The sequence below is a fragment of the Lipophrys pholis genome (assembly GCF_963383615.2).
Source record: "Lipophrys pholis genome assembly, chromosome: 7".
Classification (NCBI taxonomy): domain Eukaryota; kingdom Metazoa; phylum Chordata; class Actinopteri; order Blenniiformes; family Blenniidae; genus Lipophrys; species Lipophrys pholis.
Genome location: NC_137638.1, coordinates 29157830 through 29179779, shown reverse-complemented (window position 1 = coordinate 29179779; position 21950 = coordinate 29157830). Strand labels below are relative to the sequence as shown.

General features: G+C 41.6%; 1 protein-coding gene across 5 annotated transcripts; it reads right to left on the bottom strand.

Annotated features, from left to right (window-relative positions):
- On the bottom strand, positions 1 to 21568 carry arhgap25 (Rho GTPase activating protein 25). 5 transcript variants are annotated; one of them, XM_080467744.1, is made up of 11 exons: positions 21179 to 21568; positions 17233 to 17435; positions 14596 to 14683; positions 9970 to 10083; positions 9564 to 9768; positions 8003 to 8138; positions 7072 to 7145; positions 6738 to 6859; positions 6374 to 6528; positions 2873 to 3426; positions 1 to 1609 (listed from the first exon to the last, which is right to left on the bottom strand). In XM_080467744.1, the coding sequence occupies exons 1-11, from the start codon at positions 21240 to 21242 to the stop codon at positions 1408 to 1410; spliced, it is 1917 nt and encodes a 638-aa protein (XP_080323870.1). In that variant the 5' UTR covers positions 21243 to 21568; the 3' UTR covers positions 1 to 1407. The 5 variants fall into 5 exon arrangements, with proteins under 5 accessions (XP_080323870.1, XP_080323873.1, XP_080323871.1 ...); XM_080467747.1 differs by lacking the exon at positions 21179 to 21568 and adding an exon at positions 20289 to 20559; XM_080467745.1 differs by lacking the exon at positions 21179 to 21568 and adding an exon at positions 20255 to 20405.
- Between the last annotated feature and the right edge of the window lie 382 nt (positions 21569 to 21950).

The following is a 21950-nucleotide window of genomic DNA, read 5'->3' as shown; positions in this document are numbered from 1 at the left end:
GCTGTTGGTTGTTTTTTAATGAAGCATGCAGAGAAATTTAAGCAATAAACATTAACAATAGGAGAACACAGACGTTCTTATGGACAAAAGACACATTTAGATTGTTGCTATGGTGACTGTCAACTATAAAACTACCAAGTCCCAGGAGAAGATGGACTGGGAGTCAGGACACGCTGGGGGCATTGCTGCTCTTGTGTATCGACTGAGCATATGCAGAGGAACTCTTTACTATAGTTGTGGCATGCATACGCAGCGGCGCATTTTCTCCATCTCCATGGAGACGGAGCCTCAGAAAGTTGTATTTTTCCCTGTTTACAGCCCAAGCATTTTCAAAAAGGTCATACTTCGGCGCCGTTTTCAAAAAGTAGTTTTTTCAGTGGCTCTGAGCACCATTGTTGTGTAAACAGACACACAAAACGCAACAAAGGTTTTTGCATTTTCACTTGAAAAAGTTGTTGTGTAAACTTATAGCAACTTTTCAACCTCAAATGCACGTTTTTGAAATGATGGAGTAAATTGAAGTACTTAGAAAAAACTCACACACCCACAGAAAGAACATGCAAACTCCTCCAAGCCCAAACTCGCTTCAGTAACAACGATACAAGCATGGGAGGAAGGAAAGACAACATTTTAAGATGGAACTAAAAAATAATTGCTTTCTACTGATATTGTGATTTTGATGTCTGAGTTTATTGCCGCTTTAGACTGAAATAATAACAACGAACATAAGATTCCTCCAATATTTCCATCCTTTTCTTCATTGAAACGGCTTGTTGCTTCGTCATGTAATCTGCTGATTGTTTCTAGATGCACAATTGGATCCAGGTGTGGTGGAAAAGAAAAACACACGTGCAAATGTCTGCAGGTTTATTGGTTCATCACTGACACACAGTATTGGCAGACTATTGTCCACTGTTATTAATATACTCTTGTCTTCCTGAGCAGAGGTTTTGTCCTGCCTGGTGCTGCGTCGGGTCAATTCTTGACCTTGAGTGTTGGAAACCAGAGTTTGCACGGCAGCGTCTTCCAGACCAGCAAAGCCTACTGGGCAGGTTGCAGTGACTTTCTGTGAAAGTCTCTTATTTATTCTGATGAAAGGTCTTGATCACTGCTGATATCGTTCAGGTGGTCAATGTATGTAATTTTGTGATTCTGTCTCCATTCTGAATGATCGTAAAGCGAAACAAGCCGTTCATCCACAGTGAAATGATTCCCAACACACTTGTTTATAACTTCTCTAATGCCAATGATGGTGTTCGATATTTCTTCCTGACAGACCCTTTTTAACACACACGTACAAATGAGCCAATAACTTATGTCCAGAACTAAACACACCGGAAACAACCTTCCATCAGTGGCTGATGTGACGGTAAAAGATTCTCGTATCAGTGAGTCAGAGAACGACCTTTAGGTGGGCGCCGATTTTTCTCTGGTGAGAAACGTCTGAACGTCTCTTTGTAGCTCCTGGTTCCGTCTCTGGGCCTCGTCCCTGCTGCGCTCGGCGTTCTTCAGGCAGATCTCCAGGGCGGCGGCGCGGCGGCGCTCTGCCTCCAGTGCAGACTGCAGCTCCAGCACGGTGGCCTTCAGCTCCTTGTTTTCCTTCTGCAGGCTGTGAAACACACACAGGCTTCAGGTGCAGAATTAAAAACAGAAGGACCAACTTGTTCATCTGGCACAGAGAGGGGGGAAGGGGATCGCTGGAGGGAACAAGCAGGTCTTGACCTTTCTCCTTTGACTTCTCTGGAATCAATTATGTCCAGATGTTTCTCACTAGAAAAAGATGTTAACACTTTGTCAAAGCACATTGCATTTGTTTAACGTGCAAATCAACCTGTAGGAGTTTCTGGAGGGAGAGTTGGATGTAATTCATTGCAGTTTTTTTTGTGAGATGCTGGCAGACTTTGAGCTGCTTGAGTTACAAATATTTATTCATAATGCATGTTCAAAACCTGGTTAAGATCTAAGTTTGAAGGTTTTAAATAGGATGTCACTTTAACACCACTGTTATAACATACCGACTTCCATTTTAATGTTAGTTTATTAATTATTGAAATTAAAATGGGCTTGTTGCTCTTTCTGAAAATATTTGGACGGTCTCAGAGCTGCTGTCTCTCGCATCGTCCAAAGCCTTTTGATCTATAAGGAGGAGAGTGGTTACTATCTCATGCTACTCCTGGAGGAGCACCATCTTCATCCCAAACTAATTCACCGCTCTGACAGCAGCATGTCTGACTGTAACTTCAGCATTAATCTGTATAAATAACAGCTGTGATGCCTTCATTTACTCATACTACTGTGTGTCTATATATGTGGGCGGTGGTGAAAGTGATTAAGAGTGTAAAGAAGTGGTGGAACAGCGATATGAAATCCATTTGCCATCGAGCTCACCTTTTTTGTTACTGCCTCTTTCTGTTGTTTAGATATCATTTCCTTTCAAAAACTAATACTTTTGTGGATAAAAAGCATTTGAAAACATCTTCAGCACACACCAGAACAAATGAAACACACCAAAGAATTAAAAGACAGAGATTGAAACAGATTGAAAACAAAAAGACAAAGTGAGTCAAAAGACAAAGAGGAAAAAAATGTGTTAAAAACAGGAAGAACTCATTCTAGTTTCAACGCGATTAGTAACTGGAGGTGAAGTGAAGGAGTGAATCAGGACTGATAGCTCAGCTCATGTGTCTCAGCCACATTGCACCAATACAACAAGAGTTACACACCATAGTAACTAGTCAATAGTAACTAGTGAGGTCACTCCTCGACCTTTTAGATCAGTAAACAGTGAAACAAACCTGTGGGGTTATTTTACCTCTTAGAAAATAACTGTATCATTGAGTGTGTGTGGTGTTGATGAGTCTGTTGGATTTACCTTTCTACCAGTGGCTGCTCGTCTTTCTGCCCGTCTGATTGGCTGTTGACCTGCTGACCCAAGCCGCTCGCCGTCAGCGAGTCCAAACTCTTCTGAAGCGACGCTGCCCGGGCAGGCTGCGAGTCACTGTCAGCTCTCTGCGAGCCGGCGGAGGCAGAGCAACACGTATTGTCACTTCCTCTTCGCGTCATGAATCGATCCTCTTCCTCTTTCTGGCTCTTGGTTCCTTGAGACCCCCCGAAAAACAAGCCCGAGCTACTCAGGTCCAGGATTTTGAAAATGTCCTCTGACAAAGTCCCGCTCTTCTCCTCCACGCTCTCCTGGATGCGGCTCCATCTGTTGATGGCCTCGGCCTTGGCCGCCATCCCGGTGAGAGGGCAGTTGAAGGTGGGGAGGGTCTGGGTGCGCTTACGGGGGCTGGCCGACCAGTCGTTTGAAGAAGGGGACGGGGGCCCCTGCTGGGAAATTTGGGGGCTGAACTTTCCTCTGCCTGGGCCTGGACTGTCAGTGTCCTCCTCCTCTTCAGGGGACTCCGACAGAGAAGTGTCACCCATCTGAAAGAAATCATTAAAAAATTGATAAAAAATGTCCCTTTACCTTTGTCAGACTGCTGAGTAGGCACTTTAATATTTGCACTTCATGGTAGGTTTTTAGGAAGAATTATTTTATCATCCTTGTCTTTGTCTCACCATATCGTTTTTATATGTTTTATGTGGTACAATGGATGGAAATTAGCCTTGTGCTAAATGTATTACGGGTTATGGTTATTTAAGCTTGTGAAGAGATGGCTTGTTCATTAAAATGCACCATCCCATCCACATCAACAAATAAATGAAATGAAAAGCTCAAAGAAGCTGAGGCGCAGTCGGAGTTGTGCTGCTTCACCTTTTGAAAAAAAAAACCATCAAGTCAAGGATGGAGAGAAAAGCACCGTTCATCAATCCCGAAAACAAACAAAACCTTCTTCCTAAACTCCCAGTAACTCCTCCTACATGACGCCCATGACTTGATGCTAAAAAAAAGGATTGCAGTTTATTTACTTTTTTTTTTGTTTAATTTTCCCCACAATTGAAATAAGTTGTTTTTTTTGTGAGAAAACTTGTCAAACATTCATCAAAGCTGTGAGTCTGATGAAGTGGAATAATCAGTATAGAATAATATCATGCAGCCTAATAATAATAATAATAATAATAATAATAATAATAATAATAATAATAATAATAATAATAATAATAATAATAATAAAAATAATAAAAATAATAATAATAATAATTTATAAGTGGAGCAATATGTACAATGTAAATATATAAAGGTACACACAAAATACTTAAAAAGAGTCTGACGAGAAAGCTCTTAAGATTTTTCTTCTTCATCCTTGATATTTTTGGGAAAAATGTATAATTTCTCAGTGTTGTTTCAACTTTCTCTTCGTTATTTGTTAATTTCAGATGTAGAAATTAAATTGCATTGAATCCATTAATTAAAGAAATAAAACATGCACTCAATCCAGGGTAAGCTCTCCAGTTTTAAAGAGTAGAAAACAAAACAAAAAAAGATCTGATTCAAATAGATAAGACGGATTGCTGTGGAATGTTTGAATCAGATAAAAGGTTGAAGAGTAAAAATAAACTCAAGATAAAATATTACTGAAAGAAGACAAGATGGATCTGAAAATGTAAAACACAGCTAACAGGGGGAAGTTTTTTCTAAGTCTTCAGCTCATCTCAACACAGATTCCCAGAGAAGAAATTCTAAACTGAGCTTCCAATATTTCATTTTAATCAATAATAATTTAAAATATTTACAGTACAACCATAACCTTACTTATTGATTCACTCAATGTGCAGTAATGAAAAGCATAAACACAAAAACTACTACTTTTAGCAAACTATTAGAGGACTGGTATTAAATCAGGGGGTCAAACTCACTTTAGTTCAGGGGCCACATGCATGCAGCCCAGTTTTATCTTGAGTAAGCCAGACTGGTAAAATAATGCCATAAGAACCTGAAATTTAAACTTTTCTTTGTTGTCGTGCAGAAGATCCGTGATGAAAATGACAATATTTTGCAAAGACCAAACAATTACTACAGGAAACTACCAAATCTCAACAGAAATGCACATTTCATGAAACTTTCAGGTGCAAAATACGGTGAAGTGAAAACAACTTCTCCTGGAGCTGCTGCATTATGGGAATTTGTTACAAAGTCACCCAGACAGCGTGGCTTTGAGGCCAGTTCTCCCTGCAAGTAGGGAACTATCATGGCAGCATCACGGTATCTCAGCTCAGGGCTCAGGTTGGGTTGTTTCCACTATTCCAAAGAAATTAGATTAAAAGATCAATGTTTTCGATGAAATCTTTGCGATTTGCTTGATGGTTTGGGCGGATTGGAGCCTCTGGTGGTTTTGACCCACGGGCCGCAAGTAAAAATGTAATACAAACTTGTCTGTAAGTTTAGCATTTATGTCATTATTTGAGAAACTCCGTCCTGGTAAATATATAGAGTCCAACATATGAACTGAAAATGGGAAACAGTTTGTCTCAATCTGTTAAAAAAAAAGAAAAAGAAAATGTTTCTACCAACACCTCTTGAGACATGATGCATCTTGTTTGTTTCAATTAGTATTTTTGTGCTAATAACAGCCAATCATCCTCTGCAGCCATCGCCTAATCCAACCCGCCGTACAAAGTAAAAGTTTACTAGATATTGAGTGATGAATATAGAAACGTTATCTCTAAAAGGCAGATATCAAGAAAGTGGAGGATGTTGAGATTGTATCAACAAATTTGTGCAGGCTGCCATGAAACTTTGTTATGTTTTTTAAGACCTTGTTTACACGACGTTTCAAGTGAAAATGCATCGTTCCTGCATTTTTGTTTCGGAAAAGTTTTGCATTCACACAGAAATGCTGAAAAAATTGAGTTTCCATGTTGGGCCACTAGTAGGTGCTGTCGGTTGTTTTTTAATTAAAGCCACACACACACATGCAGCAGAGAACAAAGCACTATAAGCAATAACAATGGGAGAACAATGACATTCTAGTAGACAGACAACCAAGTTGGATTGTTATTATGGTGACTGTCAAAATAAAAGTACCAAGTCCAGGAGAACGTAAACTGGGAGTCATGACACTCTGGAGGGAAACATCGGTATTATTGTTTATCTACTTGCGCATGTGCAGAAGAACTATTTACTACTGCTGTGGTGTGCATGTGCAGTAGCCATATTCCCATCGTCTTAAAGAGACAGAGCACAAGCATTTTGTGGAAGTTTCGTTTTCCCCCGTTTCCACCTAGATTGAGTCAAAACGTTTTCAAAACGTTGTGTTTTCAGTGGCTACGAGCACCGTTGTGTAACCAAACACCCAAAACACAACCAGAGTTTTTCATTTTCACTTAAAAAGATTGTGTAAATGATCCCTGAGTTCGTAGGTGTTCAAATATATGATGGCTGAGCTGCCTGCAAGAGGAGCACATGAGTAAGGTGTTCAGCCATCCTTACCTCGGCAGACTCCCAGCCCACGAATCTCCGCGGGGCTTTCTTCTGGCTCTCGGCTTTGGTGGAGGGAGAGGCGGGAAACACGTCTTTGGAGAGAGGAAACAGCGTCTCGTGCTGCCTGATCATCACCGTCATCAGCTTCTGGATCTGAGGCGTCGCTGTGAAAACACAAACATTATAAATACATAGAGATCAAAACGTCAAAAATCTATTTTACTGAAACTATTTTCACTTTGAACAGCTTCAATAGGAGGAACCTTCCTGAAGCTTCTTCATTGAAACAAATAGGCTTCCAGGATGGTGTATGTTAGTATAGTTAGTAGTGTTACATTATCCTTTAACAGTTTTTTCCCCTCTTCGGACACACCTTTCATGACAGTGATGGGGTCTTCTATCTGAGGCTTCAGCAGGTTGATCCCCATCACAGTCGCCAGGTTCTCCACATTCATTTTGTTCACGCTGGCGTGCTGCTGCACCTCAAACAAAAAGCTGAGAACGGCAAGTTGAGATCAGTTCACACACCTGGAAATGTGTTTGAGATTCCCATACAGAGGCTTTTTATGGACAACTATCACAAATATTCAATATGTTCCTCCAGAGAGGCACAAAGAAAATCAACAACATGAAGGAAGAAAATGACCCTAGAAGGATGAGAAATGGCCAATAATCCCAGAAGAAGATGAGATTGAGCCTGGACTCACCGGCACACATAGCTAAGAAGGTTGTAGTTGACCCTCGGGAGAAGAGAGATTTGTTTCTCCAACTTTTGCCACCCCTGAAAAGACAAAAGCAACAAATTGAATGGAATGTTTTCTGGAAATACCCGAGCACCTCTTTATAGAGGGATCAAACTAATGCTTCCTAGGTTACATGTTTTATAGGATTAAAAAGGAAAATGTACGTTACGCATTAGGAGCATTTCAGAGAAGCTGAACTTTCTCCCGTTTCCACGGTGTTCCAAGAGTGTTTTCAAAAAGTTCCACCTTGGGAGACTTTTTTATTTAAGTTGAGTTTTCAGTGGACCCAAGCACATTGTCATGTAAACTCAGCCTAAAATTACTAAAATGACAAAAAAAAAAAAAAAGAAAAGCTAAAATTGCTAAAATAACCTAAATGTCCCAAACTGCTGAAACTTCTAAAATATATTTTAAAATAAATGTAATTTAAAAAAAACAGCCAAAACAGCTACAAATGCTGAAATAAATGATGAAATTAACATTTTAAATTGCCATCATATAATACAACAATAGCTGTAGTGTATGTACTATATATATTCATAACTATATAATCCTCATATTATAGGTTGAATATGTTGTGTGGCTGCAGACACATTTTAAATGGGTGAAAGTGGTAAAACAGCGAAGTGGGTCATAAAGGAAGAAGACCTCTGACCTCTGAGCTCTGACTGAGGGGGTCTGCAGCTTTTCTAAGACTCTGAGGTGGGTTCAAGAAAGAAATGTTGCAACGTCTGTGCCGTGACTGTTTTGAAAGACATCGTGACTTTAATTAACCCTGATTTGTCCCGTTTGTGTCGATGGTTCATTTCGGCTGACGGAAAGGTTTCCACTCGGCCTCGGACTCTCAAACATGCAGACATGATGTCGTTGGTTTTTTTTCCTGAAGTGAGCTCACCTCCTCCTTCCTGCTGGTGTCCAGCAGGTTGGTGCAGTCCAGGAAGTCTTGGTACTGCGTCCAGGGCACCACCGGCTCAGGCAGCTCCCTCAGGTACAGTTTGAGCAGCGACGCCACCGTGTGGACGTCTGTGTCACTGTGGACGGCAGGCAGGGACTCATGACTCAACAGAAGCTCCGTTTTAACTAAAAAACTGCACTTCTGGTCTGTAAATGAAGTCCTTCAAAAAATGTACAATCGAGTGTGTTAAAATTCAATCTGAAATACTTGGAGTGATGTCAGATTTTGGTTTTTAGAGGCGCTGGAACCCGATCAAAGTTTTATTGCGCATGAGATTTGAATGTAAAATGTAATGAGTGTAACACAAGTTGAATGGACTTCATTGCTTTTTATGTATATTTTGTATTTGTGCTCATGCACATTGTGTATTTCGCACTGTGGCGTAGTGTTTAGCGCTCTGAAGGCCTTTCTGAGTTTACATGTTCTCCCTGTGCATGTGTGGGATTTAACTGGATTCTCTACTTTCCTTCCATGATCTAAAAACCGTTCGAGGACCTGTTCTTACGACACAGATTCAAATGATTGCGCAAAACTTCTGCTGCACTTTGGTGTTCTGAGCCACAGAAAATGGGACTTTTTGAAAATGGCTCCCGAGGTGGAACTTTTCTGACTCCGTGTGACCAGGGGGAAAACACAACTCTCTGGTTTCTGGTACAGTCGAGTCAACCATGATAGCAATGCAACTTAATCGTCTGTCCACACAAATGTCTGTGTACTCCCGATTATAGCGTATTGCCCTCTCATGTGCACAAGACCACCCGCTTGTGGCCAGACATGAAAACTACATGGTTTTTAGTGTTTCTGCCATTTTCATTTAAACAGACATCATTTTCAAAACTTTGCTGCATAAATGCAAAACTTTACTGAAACAAAAATGCATCTTCAGTTGAAACGTTGTGGTGTAAACGAGGCCTGAGGTTAATTGGTGATTCTAAAATCACCTGAAAGTGCCAATGTGCATTTTCAGTTTCTGTGCGAGTTTGACCTGATCTCTTCTATATAGACGATGCAGGGATGGATGAGTCATTCCCCACCATTTTTAATCATTTTATTTACTCTGTAATTGTTTCAATGCTTCACTAAACCTTCAAATGTATTTAGACGAAGTGTAGCAGGATTTATGTTGTGAGGTTTTTGGCCTCAGGATCAATACGACTGAAAGACGGGATAGAAAACTTTGTGTTCATAGTTTGATGGTTTTCATATCAGCAGTGACTTGAGGTAATAAGGACGGCTTCTTGTCAGAACAGGATGTGGTGTCGCCTTCAGCTCACAGCAGACAGAAGCTTTTCTTTGTGACGACACTCTCTTCTCTCGGAAAGAAAGCTGATGCTGTCGATTAACTGGGGTTTGGATGTTTCTCTCCTTTTATGGGTGTTTGTGGTTCTTTTCAGTGTGTATTGTATGAGAGGTGGGAATCACTGTAGAAATGCCTCGAAAAGCACTTCCCTCTCACGGTTTCCTCTATATTGTGTGAATGTATCAGAGGGGGATGGGTCACCTGGGGAAGGAGGGTCTCTCTCCGGCATCGAAGGCGTCTCTGAACTGTTTGACAGCGTTGTCCTGACCGGGCAGACGGAAGATTCCCTCCTCGTCCAGCCCGTGATCTTTGATGAACTCCACACACTTCTGCACCAGGATCGGGACCATGTGGCGTCCAGAGCGCTGCTCGTACGTCACCGTGTCCATGAGACTCTTTCCAAACACTGCAGGGCCACAACAGAAGCACAAACACTGTGCGGTTGTTCTAGTGACGGTTTCGGCTTCTTTCACTTGCTGATCAAGGATATCGGGGCCAGAATCCCCCCAACACCCCCCACACCCCACCCCACCCCTGCCTCCCCAAAACAGTGAATTTAAACAATCAGAGAGTAAAACAGATTTTCACGTCTGAGGTTTGAACGAACCTCCACTGGTTGGAACTCCGATGACTCTGCGCAGCGTGCGGACCCACTCCTCCTGGTCGCTCTGGGAGTTTGCCATGAACACATACGAGCATCGCTCTCTGTCTCCAGTTGTACCTAGAAAATGAATCATTAGGAGGAAGATTCACTATTGTCCCCCGTGCAAGACGAGTGTCAGAGGGAGTTTTGAAGCTTTAAACTTTTAACTCACAGAAGCGATCCTGTTCTCCTGCTCATTAAAAGGCCTCTTGACTACCAATGAAGAGCAACTGCGGCTTTTAGATCGTCTCACTTTGGATTAATTGCTGAAGACATTAAACTCCTGAACTGCCTTTGAATCACTCTCACATCTATAATCATTGGTATGCCTTTAGCTTTCTTGTGAAAACCATATTTTGATTTTGAGTTTAAGAACCCGTTTACAGTGAAAACACATAATTTTTGTGCTTTTGTTTGAGAAAAGTATCACTTTTTCTCTGCAGTTTTGAAAATGGGGTAGTTCGCCTGTTGGACCACTAGCGGGTGCTGTTGGTTGTTTCTGCAATGAAACCACACACATGCACACAGACAACAAAATTCTATAAACATTAAAAAGCGAATACACAGACATTCTTATGGACAAACTGTTCAGCCAGGTGGCTCTCACCTATAAAAGTACTAAGTCTCAGGAGAAAATGGACTGGGAGTCGTGACACTCTGGAGGAAACATTGTTCTTATTGTCCAGCGACTTGTGCTCCTTCATAGAAGAACTATTTACTGCGGTCGTGGTGTGCATGTGCAGTAACAACGTTTCTGTCGACTATGTATTGTTGGTCTCTAGCTATAGAACTCAAGAACAACAACGTGCTATATTCTCCTTAACATGTCACTCAACCACCAATCCCACAGCGCCACTCCCTGGCGTACTCCTGCCATTACATCTCCCCCTTTTAGCTAAGTGTTTCGCTATTCTAATAACTCAAACAGAAAATGTTGCATCATTACTTTTGACAACTGCATTTTAGCTAAGAACATGACTTATTCAGAACATAACAAGAAACACTGGTTTTCCTTTTCATTTCTTTTACATTTACCATTCACATGCATTTCTCTTTTCATCCTCTTCCCTCCCTTTTTTTTCCTTTCTTATTTTATAATTTTTTTTTTTTCAAATGTCCAATCTATTTGTAGGGTGAACCACTCTCCCTGACCTGGTGACCCGTGGTGTTGGCACCACCCTCAGATGAGAACGGTTGTGGCACAATTGTCCCCCGGCTATGTCCACCGTCGCATTGTGTGTGTGAGTTGTGAACAACTGCACCCTGCAACTTTGAAGGCATAATCCATACCTTCTGCCCAGGAGTCAGAGTGGGCAGAGTCTGTGCACGGCGGTTGAAGGCTTGCTGCTGCTGCGTTTTCATGGCTGCATCCCTCTCCCTAAATGACCACAGATCTGGCCACTGTGGCTGTAGCTGTCCAGACGAGATGGGAACTGGGGTCCTGTTTCTCCTCCCCATCATGAGCTGTGCTGGAGAGCTCCCCTGTGCGAGGGGCGTAGCTCTGTAAGCCAGCAAAGCCTTGTGAAAGTCCCCCTCTTTGGAAAGAAGTAACTTAATAGTCTTAACAGCCCTCTCAGATTCCCCATTGCTGCGCGGATATCTGGGGCTGCTTGTCACATGTTTGAAGTCAAAATCAGTTGCAAACTGAGCAAACTCACGGCTGGAGAACTGTGGGTCGTTAGCTCAGATTAGAACCTCTGGGCACCCGAACCTTCTTTCTATACGTCCATGAAAGCTTTTCTTTTTTCCCGGAGTGGTTTTGTCAGATCAGGCAGACGTGGGGAAAATTTCCCCACATAGTTGACCAAGCCCATAAAGCGGCGACTATCTGCCACATTCTTTTGTTCTGGCATTTCCCGGATTGCTTTAATTTTATCAGGATCTGCCCTGATGCCTTGTGCGTTGACATCGTGTCGGAGGAACTTGATTTCTGCCATGGCAGACTTGCACTTGTCATTCAGAGTCAGCCCTGCCTCTCTGAATTTCGTCAGCAGCTTGTGCAGCCTGTTGTCGTGCTCAATACGGTCTTTTCCTGTCACCAGGATGTCATCAGCATGGCAGAGGACTCCATCGATGCCATCAACGAGCTGGGAGATTCTCTTTTGAAAATGTTCAGGGGCTGATGAGATCCCAAAAGGCAGCCTTTTGAAGTAATACCTCCCCTCTGGAGTGACAAAGGTTGTGAGCCGTTGTGAGTCTTTGCGTAGGGGCAACTGCCAAAACCCTGATGTAGCGTCAAATTTTGTAAACACTGTGCCTCCTTCCAGTCTTGCCAGTGCCTCGTCCACTGCAGGCAGGATGAGCCGTTTCCTTTCCACACTGTCATTGAGATGCGTCATATCCAGAAAGATGCGCAGTTTCCCTGTTGGCTTCACAAGGGGGATCATACCTGCACACCACTGGGTAGGTTCCTCTACACGGGCTATGACCCACATTTCCTCCATTTGATCGAGCTCCTCCTTGACTTGGCTCCTGAGAGGCAGCGCTACACGTCGAGGAACAGAGAGCGCAAAGGGCTGTGTCGACTCCTTCAGTTTTATTTTGTATTCCTCTTTTAGTTGTTCCAATCCCGAAAACACTTCCTGGTAGGCTGAGCGGAAATGTGTCTCTGCATCTTCAATGCTGTTCAGCTGGGGAATCATGTTTAGTCTCATGATTGCTGGGTAGCTGAGCAGGGGTGTTGCTTGGGCTCTAACGACAAAAGCTGTCTCTTCAATTGTCCTGCCTCCCCTCTCTAAAGCAGCATCCACCTGTCCTATGGTGTCCAGTGGCGTATTATTAGGGCCATACAAGGGTTTGCTGGGAGGTGACAGTGGGTCAAATCTATCTTGTGTGTATATAAATGCAGGCACCCCAGTGACGTCTGCTCCTGTATCTATTTTGAAAGACACAGACTCCCCATTTATTAAACACTTTTCTGTCTCTCTGGGCCTTTTCTGTGGACTCAGTGCAGCCACTGTGCCCAAATATGCTGCATCAGACCCTGTTTCTACAGAATGGAGGGTCTGAGCTGACCTGCACACTACTGCTAAATGTCCCTTCTTGTGGCATTTTCTGCATTCAACATCCTTTGCTCGGCACTCGCTCCATGAATGCTTTGTGGTTTTTCCACATTTCCCACAGGATTTGACTTGGGTAGGGGTAAACTGCTGTGAGGCTTGGGTGTGATGTTGCTTTGTTTTCTGCTTGTAGTTATTTTTCTTGTATTCATTATGTACTACTGCATCCATGTGGGCGGGGGAACCAGCTGAGTGTAAAACTGTTAGCTGCTTTTTCACCTCTTCTTGCTGTCTCACTTGTGCGATTGCTGTGGCTTGATCAAATTTGGCATTTGATTGTAATCTCTCTGACAAGCCAGCATCGCGTATCCCCACAACAATCCTATCATGGATTATTTCCTCATGCAAGTCCCCCTAGTTGCAATGTTCTGCCATCTTATGGACATCTGTAATAAAGTGTTCCGCACTCTCCCTGACTTCCTGGCTTCTTTTGTTAAATTTTGCCTACTCATATATGACATTGTGTACTCCGACAAAGTGGTTACCAAAAGCCCTCTTAACAGCTGCATAGTCTTTTAGCTGCTCCTGGGTCAGTGTTAGAGACCCAAAATATCATCAGCCTTGTCTCCCATTATGTAGTTCAAGGAATTTACCTGATAATACCACTCTTTACTTGCCAGGCCTGACGCTGTCCTGAAGCGTTCAAACCGTCTGATCCATGTTTGCCACGAGCTGAGTTCAAAATCAAAGGCTTCAGGCGGGGAAAAGGTCACTAGTTGATCCATATCGGCAGGGCAGAGTTGACGGTGAATTAGCTTAGCTCGTCCGCTAACACTGTCCGGCAGGGGATTAGCCTCTTGTTTTTAGCCTTGTTGTGACGCACCTTCATTCACCAAACGTCAGCAACGCGGTTGAACTGGTCCTCACAGGCATGTTAAACCCGTCAGTCATGGCTCTTCTGACACCATGTGTTGTTGGTCTCTATCCATAGAACTCAAAAACCAACAACGGGCTTCATTCCCCCTTCTCCTTAACATGTCACTGAACCCCCAATCCCACAGCGTCACTCCTTAACGTACTCCTGCCCTTACAGACTGCATGGAGACGAGCCAGGGCGTTTTCACAAAGTTGTGTTTTCCTCTATTTCCGGAAGGAGCATTTTAGAAAATTTGCACTTTAAAGATCTGAAGTGGCTCTGATCACCATGTGTTGTGTTTTCACATTAATCCTAATGTTTGGGCCGCTGAGCTGCCAAGCAAGGCTGGACCCCCAATAGCTCCTCACACTGCTGCTGCTCCAAGTTATTCAATGTTAACTATCAACAGCATGGGTTCAATTCAGAGGAATAATGTCCCCAAAGGGATCCATAAAGTGTCTGGAATCTTAAGTCTTACCCCCCCGGTGACAAGTCTTGACCTTTGCGAGTGGGAGTTTCAATTCAGCAGGAATGCCGACTAACCAAAGCTATTATGCAGCTTGACTCACTGTGGTGACCCCTGTAAATTATTTATTGGCAATAGTAGTAGTGTTTACCAAGGCGGCACTGGAGTTCTCGTATCTCACTGATTTAACAAATCTGTTCAAAGCTTACGTGGTATGATCTCGAAGAGGAATTTCCCAGGGTCATCGGAGCTCTGGGGGACTTCATTAACTTTACTGAAGCGTAGCTGGATGACGCCCTGCAGAAAGAAATACAAGTTCAAACATACACAGAGAGGAACTTAAACTAAAATCATGAACTAGCCACTGATATACAAACCATCCCATTATATTAAGAGAAGAAATTACATCAACATCAATGTTAACTTATACACCGTAAATCAGGGATATCAAATACAGTTTAGTTCAGGGGCCACAAACAGCCCAGTTTCATCTTGAGTGGGTAAAATATTGTCATTATGACCTTTGAAAAAAAACTTTAAAGCTTTTATTTGTTGTGTTGCCGACTACAAGTGATTCAAATGTCAATATTTTCACAAAACAAAAACAATTATAACAGGAAAGTAGTAGAATTTCAACATAAAGCCAATTTTATTGATATCACTTGGTGCAAACTACAATTAAATGTCAAAAAAACAACCCGTTTCCACTTTTCTTGGTGGTTTGGCCAGATTGAAGCCTCTAGCAGGCTGGTTTTGAACCACAGGCCTTATGTTTGACACCCCTGATGTAAAGGCTTTGTTGGTCATGTGAAGTACTCAATTCTAAAAATAGAGTTAGCAGAGGTTTATTTTACATATATATATATATATATATATATATATATATATATATATATATAGATATAGATAGATATAGATATATATATATAGATATATATATATATATATAGATAGATAGATATATAGATATATAGATATTGTTAAAGTATTACATGGAACTTTGTTGTTTGTTTAGATAGATGCTATTTTGTGTATATACACAGTATATATATCTATATATCTATATATAGATATATATATATCTATATCTATATATCTATATATCTATATATATATATATATATATCTATATATCTATCTATATCTAGATCTAGATCTAGATCTAGATCTAGATCTAGATTTAGATATAGATATAGATATAGATATAGATATAGATAGATATAGATATATAGATATATAGATATATATATATAGATATATAGATATATATCTATATATATATAGATATATATACTGTGTATATACACAAAATAGCATCTATCTAAACAAACAACAAAGTTCCATGTAATACTTTAACACCATGTAGTCATGTAGTGTAAAACTACTGACACAGGGGAGGCTTCAGAATGTTGCTTCCCTGAAGGTGTTGCATAAACATACATAAATACATAATTTTTTTTTCTTTTTCTTCCTTATTTTATTTATTGACATTTCACAGGTGAAATGGTACAGTTTTACAAAAGTAATTTGCAATGGTCTGTGATTATTTCTTTTTTGTTTTTTGTTTTTTCAATTAAAATGCATAATATAAGATAAGATAAGATAAGATAAGATATCCCTTTATTTATCTCGCATGTGGAGAAATTTGCAGTGGTACAACTGGATAGTAAAGAGAAAGAAGCACACATAGCAGGAACTAAAAAAAAGCAGATAAAAATACAATATAATAGGAGAATATGCACACGGTCCCTATAAGTGTGGACATGTTCAGAATATGGGGGTGGATGTATTGCACAAAAAGCAGATCAAAATACAATATAATAAAAAATATGCACACGGTGCCTATAAGTGTGGACATGTACAGAGTATGGGGTGGATGTATTTTATATATATATATATATATATATATATATATATAACATAACATAACATAACATAACAAAACAAAATTGATTTTTCTGCTCACTGAACTCAGGTATTATTTTGTTTACGATGTTTCCCTTTTCCTCTTCCTCTCCCCTGAGCACAACCATGTTGGAAATGCACCTGCCGCATTTTTGGGGGGAAAATCTTAAATATAGTGTTCCAGACGTGGTGCTATTTCTGATAACGACAGACAGTTGGATGCTTCAGCGATCACGGTAAAGGTAAAAAAAATCCTTTAGCTAGTATTACCTAGGGATCTATCATTGACTAGGATGTTTGTTATTAGTCAACCAAATGCACTTCTTGTTATGAGTTAAATAATGTTCTGCATGAGTGTGACCTCTGTTCTTCTTGATTTTAAGACATTTATATGACCTTGATGGTCTGGTCTCCCTGCATAGTAGCTTGACTCGCTCTGTAGGGGAAAGATCAGTTTCCTTTCAGCAGAGAGGAAGATACTTAGATCAGATCAGGCCACCATAGAAGCAGAAATATACATCAAGTATGTGGACTGAATAAACCTAGTGTGTCATAAGAAATGATAAACTTTCCAAAAGCTGATGAAATCTGTTGTGATGTTGAAGTGATTGTGTTCAGGAAGTGTGCAGCACTATCAACAGAGCTAACAGAGCGTCAGTACTGCTGAGTATAAAGATAAGTATCACATTTCTTAGTAACCTGTGACTTTTAACATTAATTTACTAATATTTCATGGCCATACAATGTAGATGCACAATATTGTAGGTGGGTCTTATGACCTAAACACAGGAATATATAGCAGTAGATCATCTGTATAGTGCATAACAGAGACATGGAAATCATCCGTCACTTTAATAACTCTTAGCATTTCTAAGAATCGCTATAGAAATGATTTGCAGGAGTATGAAAGGGTAAAATACACCAACTCAACAGCGTCTCACCTGCACAGTGCTCTCCTTGTCATCTTTGTGATAGGTCAAGGTGCTTCCCCTCAGCACAAAGTAGCGCTGCTGCCAGTTCTTCACCAGGGACCTCTGTTGTTTCTTCAGCCAGCCAGCCTTCAGTGGCCTCTCCATGGACCTGGAGGAACGCGGCGAGCCCGGGCCGGAGCCTCCCTCTCCAGGGAACACGCTCTTGGATCGAGCTGGCAGTTACAGCAGAAAACAGGTTGGAAAAGGTGTGAAGAATAAACTTGCAGAGTCACGGCCGGAGCTGCAAAGTAACATCAAAAGACCAGCAACATACTCAGCTGCAGCAGCAGTGCACTTCCTCTTTTTAACACGGCCGTGCATCCACCTATCAGGGCTGAGAAATCGACCGGCTGCAGCCTATTTTTGTTTCTGACCTATACAGTTTGAGACTGAAAGGAAACTGCTGATCTGAGCCCACCAGTTTCCTGCAGAAAGTACATCAATGCGGCTGTGATTGCTTTTCTCTAAATAATGGCACACAACAGGATGGAAAAAGGTCAAAGGTTTAATATTCCTTGACCCCCATTTGAACTGAAAGTGAGTCAGTCTTATTTCTAGTTTCTAAAGCTCATCCATGGCCGAACGTCGTCACCCGACAGTTGATTTGGGCTCTTTTAGTGATTGAGTTTAATAGTGGGGATGAAAGAGCCGAGGCCGAGGTGTACGTGGCTCAGAGACGACGCAGTAACACGCAGGGTGGTGGGCCTGCAGAGATGGCTGGATTGAGATTGAGCCCACTTTTCTCAGTTCTTCTTAAATTCTCCGTGTCTTGTTAAGCAAGATGACAGAGGAGAAAAGAAGAAGGGCTGCGATGGAGTAAACAGGAAGCTGCTGCATCATCGCCGGAGGCCCGGTGCACTTTGAAGGTCTCCACCTCCAGCTCCAGAGCCCTTTGGTCGAATATGTGACAGCAGCCACCCTCTTGTGATTCGTGGAACGCTAAAGATCTGTGGAAGAACCGCGAGGCCACACACACAGACGCTGATGTCACGCCACACCCTGAGCTGTTTCTTCAAACCAGACTCAATTTGTGAGGAGCTCCAATGACCTCCATCACATCCACATAGAAAGCCAACGGAAGGACATTAGGACAAGACCGACTGTGTGGAAACTGTGTGGAGAACTTCTACAAACAATACACAGTTTCACCAAGCTTCACGGTAGCATATCAACCTGCAGAAATGTTTGCATGAATAAAAACTAATCCAATTTGTGCCTACCAGGATTCTGAAGGGTCAGACCAACCCTGAAAATGCACAAAATGATTGCAAATGTATGCAAAACAACCAGGAGACTCGACACCAGGGGACACAAATAATTCAAGAAAGAAGTCACGAGAGGTAGAGTCCCTCAAATAAAATAAATGATAATGACACAAAGATGACCACAAAGAAAAAAGGCAAATAATCACAGAAATGTGGAATTAAATGAACTCCTAGATAAATCAAGAGGTCAGAACACTTCAAAAACTGAAAGTGATAGAAAAGAAGAGACGCCAACCTTATTCAAAAACCTAGAAAAGTCTTCAAGGGGCCATAAAAAGAAATGAGTCCTCCATCATGCATCATGTTTTTCCAAGGGCCTGGAATATCATATTCCAATGATGGATGTACATGTTGATGCACACTTCATCCTTCTATACAACTTTATAAAGGGTCGGGTCGGGGGCGTTGGAGGTGATGATGGGTGAAGGCGGGGTGTGCTCTGGACACAAGGCAAACACAAAAGGACACAATCACCCACATTCAGACTTTTGGAGGAAACCAGAGTACCTGCAGGAATCCCACATGCATGGAAAACATGCAAACTTCCCACAGAAGGATCCCCTAACCCGGATGCCACTGAGCCAAAATAAGAAGCAATAAGGATCAGAAGTTTGGTATCTTCACATTTAAATGCATCATAAAAGGATTTGCTGCCGGCCTTCTGTTGTTTTTGTGAAGCAAACACCAGCGAATGAATAAAGCGAGTTTGTCCAAAAGCAACAAAGCTCCTTCAGCACTCATCGGCCTTATCTGATTCACAGGGTGTTCTTGTACTGAACTATAAAAGCATCCTGGTTCCTTGCTTTTACTTTCACTACAGGACTAATCCAGCTGGCTGTTCGTCCTTCTACATATTCAATCGTTAAATGTAATGAGAAACCTGTTTTACTCGCTAATCTGCATGTTGTGAAAAACGAGCGTTCCTTGGAAAATTGCTTCTGGTTGTATGGTCAAGCTAAATAAAGTTACTCCTGCAGACAACATGTAATGAAATCAGTTAAATCTCTTTAACCCTAAATAACCTAATTGAGAGGAACTTACAGTAAAATAAGAGGCTGGCATGCAGGGAGGAAAAGCACAGCAAGATTTCCATATTTAGACTAACAGGTTTTATAACTCTATCTTTTACGAGGGGACATCAGCGGCCATGCTTGGAGGATATAAAGGAATTATATTACAGATAAAACACATCTGCAGTTCTGCTCACACCCTTCCCACATGATTGATGTGTCAGGAAGCAGAAATCTATGTTCTGTTCATTGCAAACACAACGTTGTCACACCAGAACAATTCAAACGTTGAAATGATCACAGCCAGTAACTAAAGATTTTAGAGAATGACCCTAAAGACTAGCTGATTGGAGTCAAGGGAAATATGGTAGAAGTGAAAGTATTGGTTTATCAACATCAACAACAACAACAACAACCACAACAACAGGTGGATTCTACAGTACACGTTCATACACACTCATCAAAACTTTATTGTAGTTCTACTTTTGTCTTTATCCTAATTCTTAGCAGGTTCACGGACCATATTTCAAGTTTTAAGTCACACACTGAAAGAGAAGCTGGTCTTGAAGTTTTGGCATGCGGCCATTATTAATGTAAAGAAGGAACTTAGTCACTGTTGATAAATGGAAAAAGAACTGATAACTATTCTAAAATGTAGGACGTTAGAGTCAAAAGTAAAGTACAGACATCTCATGTACAGTTACAAATTACAAGTACTTTGTTATGCGTGCCACCTCTGGATTCCTCAAACCTTCAGTTCCAGGTGTGACAGACGACCTTCATTCTGATCCTCACAGAGAAGCTTTCAGGATCCTTCAGTCCAAACAAAGTGACGAACGAGAGGCTCATACCGAAAAAAGTTGGTGTCAGTTACTCCCCTGAAAGGTTAACCGCAAGTCTTTCAGGAAGGATGCAGGGTGACTGTACAGACAGACGCATTGCACGCAAACACACACACACACACACACACACACACACACACACACACACACACACACACACACACACACACAGAACGGTATGTTGGCAGCTGCACATGCCAGCAGTCACAGAGTCGGAGCTCTGAAGAAACTCTTGCATCAGCTTCCTGCTAAAAACCTTCATCATTCCTGCAGTGATCCACCAACACTGGACCAAACATCTAAAGGTGAAACAAGTCCTCAGCTCCGAGGACGTCGCAGCTTCGTACCGGTACGAGACGATAGAATGAATAAATGCACATTGTGTGCAGGTAGAATTCATCCTGTTATGTGAATGTTGTAACTGTTGTTCTGGAGAGGAAACAAGCCACTGCACTGATTAGCAGGCAGCATCATGAGGTTGACCTTTGATGCGTGGAACCAGCATTAGTTGTCACACACACACACACACATACGCACACGCACACACACACACAGTTTTGTGTTGAAAAAGGGTCTAAAAACGTCGGTCAACATCTCATCTAACACAAACACCAATGTTCTCATGAAGCCACACCAGGGAAACTATATTTGGACTCACCATTACAATTTCTTTTGTATTCACCAGCATCCTCTTATACTGTACCGACAATAAATGGAATGTTAAGACTGATTTGATGGGAAATGAGTCGGTGAGTTTGCATCCATTTACATAAGAGCATCAGCAGAAGTGTAAACTTACCTATCCGAGCTGTCTCTGCCTTGAAGGTGCTAAAGTCCCAGTTGCGAGGTAGTTTCAGAGACATTATCCTCAACTCACAGGTCAGTGGATAACCTCACACACACATAACACATGCACCCTCAGAGATAAATACACACACACACACACACACACTGATGCACAAAAACAGAGTGCAGTTCAGACTTCCTACTTCCTGTGTGTTAAGTTTTCTTCTTCTTTTTTTCTGCTCTTCACAGTGCGTCCTTTACTTCCATGTTCATACTTGTTCTGATAAACAGTTGGTACATGGATGGCTGCAAGCCCGATTCATTTCAAGAAGCTTCAGTGTAGTGAGACAGAGAGGGAGGCTTTAAGTGACTAATGCTCACCGGTGTCACAAGAAAAACCACCAGTGTCTTCTGAGAGGAAATGGGTTTTCACCTCTTGGCTTGAGCGTGTTGCTTCAGACTGCACGGATACAGCAGCTTACAAAGATGACAGCTGCAGGGAAATCAACTGAATGTATTTAAAACAAAATAGGGAAGACAATTCAACAGGGAAGAAACTGGTGACACAGCCAACCACATGACCTTTTATATATATAACTTTTATTTTTCTTTGAAACCAAAGCGAAGCACATTTCAGCATCAAACAGTACAACTTTGTTTCTCTAGACGATGTACAACTGAACACAAACCATTTCACAGTTTAAGAATAATATAGTGAAATCAACCATCTTTGAACAGAGAAATCTAAAAGCACAAAATTAAAGATTTAAAGTCCACAGAGGAAG